This window comes from Chelonoidis abingdonii, chromosome 1 (genome assembly GCF_003597395.2).
Source record: "Chelonoidis abingdonii isolate Lonesome George chromosome 1, CheloAbing_2.0, whole genome shotgun sequence".
NCBI lineage: Eukaryota > Metazoa > Chordata > Testudines > Testudinidae > Chelonoidis > Chelonoidis abingdonii.
The window spans coordinates 131,395,518-131,408,313 of NC_133769.1; the positions used below are offsets into that span (position 1 = coordinate 131,395,518).

The 12,796-nt window shown below is 47.3% G+C and overlaps 1 protein-coding gene across 1 annotated transcript in view; it reads left to right on the forward strand.

Moving 5' to 3' along the window:
- Positions 1 to 4,543: 4,543 nt before the first annotated feature.
- The window catches only part of LOC116825742 (1-acylglycerol-3-phosphate O-acyltransferase Pnpla3-like), a 35,705-nt gene continuing 27,452 nt past the window's right edge, over positions 4,544 to 12,796 (forward strand). Inside the window, exon 1 of the mRNA XM_032781987.2 lies at positions 4,544 to 4,796. Within this exon, the coding sequence (XP_032637878.1) occupies positions 4,610 to 4,796 (187 nt within the window). The 5' untranslated portion in view covers positions 4,544 to 4,609. The remainder of the gene's footprint in view (positions 4,797 to 12,796) is intronic.

Below are 12,796 nucleotides of genomic sequence, written 5' to 3' on the forward strand. Positions count from 1 at the left end.
GGGCTTTTCCTGTCTACCTGGCCAGTGCATCCGAGTTCAGATGGCTTTCCAGAGCGGTCACAATGGTGCACTGTGGGATACTGCCTGGAGGCCAATACCATTGTATTGCGGCCACACTAACCGTAATCCAACATGGCAATATCGATTTCAGCGCTACTTCCCTTGTCGGGGAGGAGTACAGAAATCGGTTTTAAGAGCCCTTTATATCGATATAAAGAGCTTTGTTGTGTGGACGGGTGCAGGGTTAAATCAGTTTAACGCTGCTAAATTTGGTATAAACGAGTAGTGTAGACCAGGGTGCCACAAGTATGCCTGTTGTTTTTTTAAAGATTCTTTGAGATCCTCAAAAGAAAAACACTAGCAGTGCAAAGTAGTATGAGTTTCTTACTGTAACTTATTAAGTTCTTGCGTCTTGTACAATGCCTATTCTTAAAGCAATTCATGGAATACAAATGAATATATAAAGAACCATAATGTGTTCCTCTGAGCATCTAAGAACCAAGATAACTGCAAAATCTGCACTTTCTTGTTTTCACAGATGTATTTGTTAATGGGCTCTGCTGTAATATGGCAAAGTTTCTTTCATATCCACCTTTCCCTAACAATCTTTAAAAATATCTAAACATTTGCCTCGTTCTTTTGGCTTAACACTAACAGTGTATAAAATTATCCTACTGTCTTATGTTGCTGAAATGTTAGACCGTATCAAATTCTTATTAGATTTATACTTCCCTCCTTACTACTAATCTATACCAAATTTCCATTTATTGATTATATTATCTGTAGGACCATAGTGCTTAGGATATCCAGTCATGTACCAAGACTCCACTTCATTCTAAATTATTTTATCATATGTGGTCTGTGGCTACATGACCTTGGATTATGATCTCTTGAGATATTATAAACAAAATAGATTCAGAACAAGTCAGCAACACCCCAAATGCTGCAGGAAGTTGTGATGAGGGGACAGGCAACACTTTTCCCGCAATCTATAGCGAATCATGGCACTATTCCTACATGTTGCTGGGAGCCCTTGATGAAATGTAGAACTGTGGTTTCCAAGCCCTGACCTGTCTTTTGGGGTCACCAAAACCCATATGATGCTTTTTGTAAAAAGGACTTAGTTTGGTTTCCTGGATAAAATCCAGTCTGAGTAATTGCATTCTGTTCTGTCTACTTGGCAGATACTTTCTGACCACTAAAATACTGCAAAATAAATCAGACTGAAATATTAACATGACAGAAGACAGACTAAAGCTGAGATCTTATTCAACCCTTATGCAGGCAAACTCCCATTGAATTTCATGAGTACAACATAGGTAAGGGTCTCTGGTTTTGACTCCAATATAAATAGTACATACTTATTCAGCCAAGACTGTGAATTGATTAGTATCCTGAAGTAATTGGATCACGCCTTCATCAGGCTTAAGTTTCCAACTGCTCATAGATACTGAAGATTAGTGATTACTTTAGTCAAAAAGAGTAAGCCTGGATTGAGCCAGGTTCTACCAGAGTCTTAAGACTGTTCATTTTAAGTCTTTGTTACATAAAGGACCTGATTCAGTAATGTTAAAATCTTCCTTTTTATATTTCTTATGTCTTTAAAATATCTTAATCTGGACCCAAAAAGCCTGACATACGAAACAATGACTCCCATTGAACTCGTTCTATACTCCTGAATGAAAAACATTCAGGCAGGCAGGCTGGCTGGCTGCTGCAGTTTTGTTTCCAGAATGAAGAGTGTCCTGTGTCCTCATATGACATATGAGCCCAAATTTGCAAAGATGCCCACTTTCTTACCCTGGGAAGATGTATTTGGGAAAAGTATGAGATCCCCTGGGATTGACTGAGGTTTGGGGAAATATTTTCTGGGATAACTCTCGTTTTCTGCCTTTGCTTCAATGTTGGAATAATTATTAAATTATACAGCAATGTAAGCACGCAAGGCAAGTACATAGTTCTTGCCTTAACTTACAGTCTAAGGCCCTGTTCCTACAATCCATACTCATGTGATCAATCCCATTGATTTCCTCCTGTAAATGGGTTGCAGGCCTGATCCCACAAATATAACATGAATGCTGACAACAAAGGAAGGGCATGTGCTTGTGAGACTAGAAGACCAGGATTTATAATGGTGGTTCAGTTTAGCTACTCATCTCTCACTGGTTCATATCAAACATATTTTTGGGAGTTTATAAACTAAAGGCTTCATTCATATATATACCCTACCAAATTCAATTTTGATCAATTTCATGATCATGGGATTTTAAAAATAAAGTCATGATTTCAGCTATTTAAATTTGAAATTTCATGGTGTGGTAATTTTTAGAGGTCCCAACCAAAAAAAGGAGTTGTGGGAGGGTCACAAGGTTATTGTAGTGGGGGTTGCGGTACAGTTACCTTCACTTCTGCGCTGCTGCTGGTGGCAGCCCTACCTTCAGAACTGGACAGCTGGAGAACAGCTGCTGGCCGGGAACTACCACAACCAGCAGCAGCAGCGCAGAAGTAAGGATGGTATGGTATGGTATTGCCACCCTTACTTCTGTGCTGCTGGGGGTGGGGCACTGCCTTTAGAGCTAGGTGCCCAGCTACGAGCCACCACTCTCCGGCTGCCTAGATTTGAAGACAGCACAGAAGGGTGGCAGTATTCTGACCCTCAAACCCCCCCCCCCCCCCGAAATCTGTATGGTATAGGGTAAAAGCACACACAATACCAGATTTCATGGACTGAAATCTAGTCTTTCCCATGACTTCTTTTTCATGGCTGTGAATTTGGTACAGCCCTACTCATAGTTATAGGAACTATGCTTGGTAGTAATCACCACCCCCCATAAGCATCCTCCAATCCAGAGCTGCTCCTGGGTTGGGGTGGCACTGTACTTGGGACTATCCTTAGAGGCAAAACTAGCCCTAACCTCTGAGGAAAATGAGCAGGCAGATGGGAAAACCAAAATGATTCTCCTCTATAGAGTTTGACCCAAGACCTGTCTAGTCACTTTGTTTCCCTGAAATATAACGAAAAAAGACCTAGTATTAAACACCCTTCTTGGATATAAATACCATTGATAAATTCTCCCTGTATACAAATATTCCCTTTTCTGCCTGCCTGTCTGAATTAATTTGTGGTGAAAGTCTGTCATTCTTCAGTGATATTTGTAAAAGGTTTTCTTATTATTTTAGTCTCAAGTCCACAATCAAGTAATTAAGAACATCATAACTCTTTTTTGTTTAGTGATGATATAAAAAGGAATATATCCCATACAAAGGCATGTACTGGATCCCTAGAGAGAGACTAAACAAAATATTGTTCACCTAAAATTGCTAGAGAACTGATCTTAAAAACTAGCCATTTGTACACTTAAAATGGTTGAGCACTAATCTGCACTGTACAAAGGTAGGAATGGTCAGGGCTGAGGGGTCTGTCTGGGTGGAAGGCAGGGAGTTTTCAGTGCAGGGGGGCAGTGGTGAGAGGGTGGCCTCAGAAGGAAGATGGAGATAAGAAGTGAGTAGATGGGTGTGGAGGGGGAGCAGGAAGTGAGTGGACAGGAGCGCTGCAGTGGGGTGAGGGAAATAAGTGGCAGTGGGTGGGCTTGGAAAGAGTGAGCGGGGACTTAGGAAGGGAGCCCCTGGGGTCAGGGAGCACATAGATCTCGGGGGGGGGGATGGGTCAGGGTGAGAGGGAGGCACAGAGTGAGGTAGGGTAACCAGATGTCTCAACTTTATAGGGACAAGTATCAGAGCGGTAGCCGTGTTAGTCTGGATCTGTAAAAGCAGCAAAGAATCCTGTGGCACCTTATAGACTAACAGACGTTTTGAAGCACGAGCTTTCGTGGGTGATTACCTACTTCGTTGGGTGCATCCGATGAAGCAGGTATTTACCCACGAAAGCTCATGCTCCGAAACTTCTGTTAGTCGATAAGGTGCTACAGCATTCTTTGCTGCCTTTATCGGGACAGTCCTGATATCTGGAGCTTTTTCTTATATAAGTGCCTATTACCTCCACCCCAATCTTTCACATTTTCTATCTGGTCCCCCTACAGTGAAGGACTAGGGGGCGGGCTGGAGGCGTGGAACAGGTGCACCGGTTGCTGGGGGTGGAGAAGAAGCTGGTGGTTCTCTTGAAGGGCGGGGGAAGGGATGTCAGCAGGCTGGTGGCTGCAGCAGGTGCAGACAGCGGCAGGGGGAGCCAGGGTGAAGCGGCAGGACAGACGCCTGCCCGAGGCAAACACGTCGGAACGGGAGCGGAGCGCGCAGACGCGCTGCGCTGCAGTCACCTCGCCTCGCCCCAGAGCCCGGCGGGGGCAGCGCAGGACAGCGAGCGGAGCTCAAGACCTCGCTGTTACCTCCAGAGGGTTGGGGGGGAGGGGAGGGAAGCTGCTATTTGCATATCCTCGCTGATTGGCTGGGGCGCCTGGTGCCATCCTGGCCGCTCCCCGCAGCTGTCGCCGGGACCCTTTAAGTAACCGGCCGGCGAGCGCTGCCTGCTCCAGCGGTTCTGTCGCGTCAGCCGCCGCCGCGCGGCTACGCAAGCGGCCCCTCATTGTGACCCGGCCGCTGTCGAGTCCGCGCACCAACCCCCTCGCTCCGCCGCCCTTCCTCGCGCGCAGAGATGTTTGACCGCGAGCGCGGCTGGAACCTCTCCTTCGCCGGCTGCGGCTTCCTGGGCGTCTATCACATCGGGGCGGCCACCTGCCTGCAGGAGCGCGCCCCGCACCTCATCCGCGACGCCCGCAACATCTTCGGCGCCTCGGCCGGGGCCCTCGCCGGCGCCGTACTGGTCGGAGGCGGCTCTCTGGGTGCGTCACCCCCGCCCCTCACCGGCCCGGGATCGGGGGTGGGGGTGGGGGCTGCGGATGCTGGGTCTGGGATGGAGGCGGTGCTCTGCATCCGGGACTCGGCGCGGGGGGGGGTCCGTGGCACTGCGGGATGAGGGGGTGTCTGTAGCCGGGGGCGGGGGGGACTCCCCATGAAGGTCTGAGCAGAGTCTGTGTCACTGGCAGAACCACCATATCGTATCAAAAGGGGGCGGGGGGTGTGGAAACTCTTGTGCCCAGTTCTGCTGATCAGCAAATTGTTTCCCAGAACGTGGCCTGTCTGGACTAGATCTAGGACCTGTGTAAGGACCTGTCTGCGCCGGGAAAACGCCCCAGCATCATTCTCTATGGATTAAGACTCTGGAAGTGTTGCTCTGAGTTGTCTGTATCATCGGTTGGAAGGGATGGAAACAGCCACAGGAGCTGCAGCTGTTCTTGTTCACACTATCGCCAGGCTCGGTATGGCTGTACTACGGGATTATTCCGATTTTAAATAAACCGGTTTTGTAAAAGAGATTGTATAAAGTCGAGTGCACGTGGCCACACTAGGCACATTAATTCGGCGGTGTGCGTCATGGTCCGAGGCTAGCGTCAATTTCTGGAGCGTGGCACTGTGGGTAGCTATCCCGTAGCAATCTCATAGTTCCCGCAGTCTCCCCCGCCCATTGGAATTCTGGGTTGAGAGCCCAGTGCCTGATTGGGCAAAAAACATTGTCGCGGGTGGTTCTGGGTACAGCCTCACCCCTCCCTCTGTGAAAGCAGCAGACAACCGTTTCGCGCCTTTTTTCCCGGGTGAACTGTGCAGATGCCATAGCACGGCAAGCATGGACCCTGCTCAGATCAATACCGCAATCGTGGATGTTGTAAACACCTCACGCATTCTCGTGCAGTCTGTGCTGAACCGGGACCTGCAAACCCAGGCGAGGAGGAGGCGGCTATGGCAGAGCGGTGATGAGAGTGATGAGGACATGGACACGGAATTTTCTCAAACCGCTGGCCCGCCGAATTTATGGCGATCTTGCTGGTAATGGGCGCAGGTTTCTAGCCAAAATAGGAATGCCGATTGGGGCCCCAGGAAACAAGCAAGACGGTGGGTACCGCATAGTTTGCATGGTGTGGGACGATCCAGTGGGTGGCAAAGCTTTCGCATGTGGTAAGGGCACTTTATGAATTTGTGACTTGCCTTTTCCTGCCCTGAAATGCAAGAATACAAGATGAGAGCAGCCTCAGGGAGAAGTGGTGGCGATAACCTTCTGGTAAGCTTTGCAATGCAGACAGCTGCCGTCAGTTTCGGGAATCAATTGTGAAGGGGAAATTACTGTGGGGGCGCTGTGATGCAAGTTCCAAGCACAATCGTTAAGCTGCTGTGACGAAGGTTGTGACTTCTGGAAACGGTGCAGCGTCATCAGTGATCTGGCTTGGCGGCAAATGGGTTCCCTAATACTGATGGTGGGTGATACGATGGAACCCATAATCCATCATTGCCCCGGGGCAACCCAGAATATGTAACCGCGATAGGGAGCTGACTTTTGTCATGGTACTCGCAGGCACTGGTGGATAAAAGGGACGTTTCTCAACGATCCCATGGGATGGCCAGGAAGGGTTCATTGACCCTTCCTGTCTTCAGGAAACTACTCTGTTTATGCGCTGTAGCAAGGGAATTTTCTTCCCAGACCAAAATAGATCATATTGTGGATGGGTTAATAATTCCTGTGAGTTATCCTTGGTGAATCCCAGCCCTATCCTTGAATGCCATCGGCTCATGAGCCATATTCACAAATAGGCTGGGACAGTAGTTCATTCTATGCAGGTCGTTCGATCAACATCAGGCAGTGAGCTAATGGTGTGTTCGGAGGAATGGGTTTTGGTAGAACTGTGCATGCTTGGCCGTCTTTTTTTTAGAAAGTGCTTGGGCTGGCGGGCACCATTTTATGCTATCGTTCAGATGCTCAGCCACCAATGCTTCACCTTCAGGTGTTTGTTTTGCTTGCGTTGGTTAAGTACTTGCTGTGAGTGCTTCCAACAATCTCTGTGAGAGTAAGAGCCATGTCATACAACAGCACGTTCGCTGAAAACTCCAGGTTATTTATATGAATACGCATGTTTGGTGCAACTGCTACGAGATATAGCGTAGCATGATTATCGAATATTTGGGAGGGATCGGTGAGTTATACATTCCGTTTCTCTACACCATCCCGCGGGATATGGGATGTGCGGGGCTCGTTCACATGGGTCGATTCCAGAACTCCGTTTGTTTTGGTGGAGTTCCGGAATAGATCTAAGCGCGCTCTGGGATTGATAATCCCGTCCAGATCAGAGTTGATATATATCGATCCTCTAGCAATCGATTTAACGCGCCGATACGCGCGAGTTCTAGACGGGGTGCCACGAGGGGAGACCTTTATGGGGGGGTGGGAGGCTGAGGCAAATACCTGGCCGCTGGAATACACGCCAGCCAGACACCAGGGCGATTAACAGAGCACACCAGGAAGCGTGCGCATCAGAGCTTTGAAACCAAGTTTCATCACGGGCCAGGTGAACGGTAGACGTTGTGTGTCTCCCTTGAGAACCCCTCCCCGACTGACTCATTCCCTGTAAGCAACCCCCCCCCTCTCCTTCGATACAGCTTTGCTTAAGGAAATAAAGTCACTGTTTTTGTGAAAAATCATGTATCTTTGATTAAAAGTGCATTAAAAGAGAGGAGAGAGAACTGACAAGGTATCCTGGGTTGGTTCGGAGGAGGATAGGAGGAAGAAAGGCCACTAAAAACATTCAATGTAAGTGACAGCCTTTGTTGGGCTATCCACAGGGTGGAGTGGGCGGTGCACGAAGCTTCCCCCACGCGTTCTTAACCTCTGGGTGAGGAAGAGACATGCAGAGACATGGTAATGTTGTGAGGGGTGGTTACACAGGGCTGCAGACAGAACCTGTGCCCTGCTGCCTCCTGAGAGCTCCACAGACGTCGAGGATATCAGTTTGATCATGCAGCAGCCGCGAGCGTGCTCCCGTGATCTTCCTGCCTACACCTCTGATCTCTGCCGCCACCTCTCTTCTGAGCGTCCTCCTATCCTCACGTCGTCCTCTCCCTTCCTCACGTTTAGTTGCGTCTTTCCTGAAATTGTGATACCACAATCCTCGTTCACTCATACTCAGATGAGCCGTTCTTATTGCGGGTCACTTCCATGATTTCCGAGAACATTTCGTCTGCCTCTCTTTCCCCCCTTTCTGAGATAGCCTCGCGATGGATAGGGAGGCTGAAAAATTGTGCAGCTGCAGAGGGAGGGAAAAGGGAGAGAAGTATTTAAAAAGATTAAGGTATTTATGAGACATATGCGTTTAGTATCTCACATTTCCACAAGTGAACCCAACAAATCTATTGACCCTTGACATAACACAATGTCATTCACTAGAAAAAAAGCAAGGAAAAAAACAGGTTCGCATTGATTGCATCTTATATTGGAGTACCTGCTGGCTCTGGTGTTACAATCTTCACAGACGGCAGGTCCGGGGATAGAACTTCAGCTTGCATTGCGGCCATGGAAGCCATGTCTTCGGCGTGGTCTGCAGCCTTCCATATTACAGCGCTGCTTTCTGTTCCCATACCAGCAAATCTATTCAGTGAATGCGTTCTTTCCTGTTAACAGCAGAGCAGCAGAAACCACCCCGCCTCCAATTCGTTGGGGTGACGCTTTACTCTCCCCCCTACATGGCTGGTATCAATTGGATATGTCATCAGACTGCTTGCAACTCTGGCCGCTCTTCTACCCCCACACCACCACATGGCATGGTAGTCAGAGGAAATCGGATGCCAACGCGGTAAAAGTCACGCGCTATTCCCTCCCTCTCCTCCTGCCCCCGATTGCTACGTGCAGGAATGTATTTCTTTTAAGCAACGGAGAAACAAGCCAGTAGAAATGGCCATCTGTTGTCCAGATGAAGTTTATTGTAGAGGGCGGCTCACGTTGTTACTTAAATTCTAAATTCAAACCAGGTTCACCATGAAACGATATCACTCTCCTGAGGATAACACAGCGATGATAAAGAAAGATGTTTCTTGAATGCCAGCAATCACCGGAACAAACGCAAGCCTTGCTTTTGTTATGCAGATGATCCCAATTACCTTGCTACTTGCATAGCGTGGTAAGTGTTCCTAACCATGGTGGACGGAAATAAGCGCCTTGCCCAACTTCTGAAAGCTCTGGAGTACTCCAGGAGCACTTCATGGAGATCGTCCTGGAGGATTTCCGCTCTCCCCAGCATGTTACAGACTTGTTCCAGTAACTGTTACGTGAGTTGTGAATGCATCCAAAGTCATCAGGGCAAATCAACTCAATAAAAAATGCTTGTTCTTAAACCATAGTTTTGTATTTCAAAAGGTACCACTTACCAGAGGTCGCTTCCCATGGCGTTAACTGTCTCGGCTAGTGGCTTGGGAGGGTATATTCCGTCAGGGTGAGAAAAAGCTCCTGGCGCTGTATGGGGCCAACGTGAGGCCTGTGTGATCTCTGAAAATCTCGTCTCCTCGTCGTTTTTTCCTGTCCACAGAATCCTCAGCCATGGCTTTGAGATTCCAACCCTGCCTCCTCAATCCCAGACAGGGGTGGCGGTGGCCCACTCGGTGGGTCCACCCCCTAGAATTGCAAGCAGGTAGCGTAGAAGTGGCCTGTTTATCGGCCCTGTCCGAGCCTTCACGTTGTTTCTTTGGTTCTAGGTCTGGTGGGACTGTCTGGAGCTGTCTGTTAACTTTTCACAGCGAGCAACTGTACTGGGAGTTCCCTGATGTGGCCTTTCTCCATCATCACCTGGAAATTTTTTCAAATGTTTTCATTTCATCTTTTGGAACGGAGTTTCTGTTAGCACAGAATCCTCTCCCCATATAGCGATCAGATCCAGTACCTCCTGTGCGGTCCATGCTGGAGCTCTTCTTCAATTCTCAGGAGACTGCATTGTTACCTGTGCTGATGAGCTCTGCATGGTCACCTGTGCTGATCAGAGCTCCATGCTGGGCAAACAGAAAATGAAATTCCAAAGTTCGCGGGGCTTTTCCTGTCTATCTGGCCAGTGCATCCCTGTTCAGATTGCTGTGGGATACCGCCCGGAGGCCAATACCATCGATTTGTGGCCACAGTAACCATAATCCAATATGGTAATATCAATTTTAGTGCTACTCCTCTCATTGGGGAGGAGTACAGAAACTGATTTAAAGAGCCCTTTATATCGATATAAAGGGCCTCGTTGTGTGGACGGGTACAGCGTTAAATCGGTTTAACGCTGCTAAAATCGGTTTAAACGCTTAGTGTAGACCAGGCCTCAGTCATTGCTGAGGTTCCTGCTCTGTTATTGCTTTTCTCTGCCATTCTGAATTTACAGATGACACCTCCGGCAGCTACAGGAGACCTTGTATCTATGTTATGCTGGGAGTCCAAGGCAAATCAGCCAATCACCACCTTTACTCCATGGGACTTGCATCCAAAAATTTCACAGGTTGTATGCGGGATACTGCGGAGATGATAGATTACTTGATCAAATTGCCACTGGTACAAATAAACACAAATCTCCCAGCATAATGCTCCAGAAACAGATCAATAATACAAGACACAGTAACCACAAACACATACACACCCTCAGTGCAGCACACATCCCTTCTTCACAGTCTTCACAAATCTAGGCAGATCTCCTAGTTTAACTCCACCCATGCACAATAACCCCCAAATTACACACATTTCAGCTTCAGAGTGATGAGTCAATGTGAAGCAATGGAAACAGCTAGAGGCATGGTTGAGAGTTTTTGTTTAGAATATCACCATGTTCAATCATCACTGAGGTTTGTGTTCTGTCACTATTCAGTTTAAGTTTTCAGACATTTTTGCTTTTTTAAAATTGTTTTATTTATGATGTTACAAATTACACCCTTGTGAGATAGCACTTGTTCTGGAGTAAGAGTGGCATTTTTACAGTTTGTCTCTTTGGAAGCAGTGTAAGATAACTAAACTTGGAAAAGACACTCTTATTCCAGAATAAAAGCATCTATTTGTTGAGTCATACTAGTATAACTGGATGAATAGTTATATCAGTATAATTATGCTGGTAAAATTTCCCATGTAGTTACCTTCTAAATATCAGAGTAGCAGCCGTGTTAGTCTGTATCCACAAAAAGAACAGGAGTACTTGTGGCACCTTAGAGACTAACAAATTTATTTCAGCATGAGCTTTTGTGCATCCGAAGAAGTGAGCTGTACCTCATGAAAGCTCATGCTGAAATAAATTTGTTAGTCTCTAAGGTGCCACAAGTACTCTTGTTCTTTTTACCTTCTAAATATGTGTGTGTGAATATAATACACACATATATCTCCATTGGGAAAAACTTCTAAAAAGCTGCTTTAAAATTAATCCTAAAGGAGAGGACTCTTTGAATGAATGAGACCTTCAAGGATTTTAAAGTCTTTTAATATTCTTTTTTCTCTTTAAGGGTTAGAGGAATTTAAAAGATTTGAGTCTGTATATAGTGCAGAGAGGAAAAAGTCAGCTAAAAAATAGAATATTTGTCAGAACCTCAAAGCCTCAGGGAATGTGCTCATCACTACTCTATATACACCATTCTGCAGTTGGTATTTTCAATTGCTGAATATATTGTGACACAATAAGATGTGCTGTGAGTAGCACCTAAATACTGCAGTGGCTGGTACCAAAAAAAGAGGGGTGTGTGTGTGTGAGTGACTTTCATGCATGTTTCCTTTCTAAGGCCTGGTCTACACTATGCGTTTAAACCGAATTTAGCAGCGTTAAACTGATTTAACCCTGCACCCGTCCACATGACAACGAGGCCTCTTTATTAGCGAATATAAAGGGCTCTTTAAACCGATTTCTGTACTCCGCCCAAATGAGAGGAGATAGCGCTGAATCAGTATTGTTCCATGTTCGGATTAGGTTAGTGTGCCGCAATCACAATATTAGGTCCGGGCGGATACGCACAGATGACACACTGTGAGCGCTTTCGGGAAAGCAATCTGAAATCCGGATGCCTGGCAGGTAGACAGGAAAAGCCCACGAACTTTTAATATTTCATTTCCTGTTTGCCCAACACATGAACTCTGATCAAGCAACGGGTGGCCATGGCAGTCCAAATCCAAAGAGCTCCGCGTGGACCTAACGGAGATACTGGATCGATCACTGTATGGAGAGAAATCTGTGTCTATCAGAGCTCTTTTACAGAAATTGAATGACAAAGCATTTGAAAAAATCTCCAGGCCTATGATACACGAGTTTACGCACAGTGCTGTGTGACCAAGCGTAATGGAGCAAAGATCACTGCGCCTAATGGAGGAAGGGAGGGGGGACTGGCGACTCCAGTATCCCACAGTCCTGCAGGTCCGAAAAGGCATTTGCAATTCCTGGCTGAGCTCCCAATGCCTGTAGTCAAAACATTGTCGAGGGTGGTCAGGGTATATCTCATATTTTCCCCCCCCCCCCGTGAAAGAAAAGGGAAAAATCATTTCTTGCTAATTTTTCAATGTCACCGTATGTTTCTACTGATGTGTGGTAGAATCGCGGGCGCTGGGACGCTACGCGCATCCGGGCTCCCCTTCCTTTCTGATGGCGACGTTACAACAATGGTGGAAAACGTCATATCATGGAGTGTGGCCGTGGCTGCTTGTGAGGTGGTGGGGGCGCCTGAGTTAAAATGGGAATGCGCTCCCTGTCAATTCCTGAGGAACGGATAACAAATGCTTGTAACGTCCTCTTTTCAATAGTGCTGGCCTGAGCCCATCAGCACCTCCCTCTTTTCCAAGTCTAAAGAAACGTTCTGGTCTCTGGCTTCTAGATTGGAGGGCTCCCTCATTTTCTCGTCGCTACGTCGCTGGTTTCTTAATTCCTGGATTCTTTATCTTACTTACCACATGGGGGCCCTTGGACCAGTGTCGCCGGGTTGCAGGGGCGGAGCCCGTGGGGTTCGTGCGCGGCACCTCTACGCTGGCTCCTTC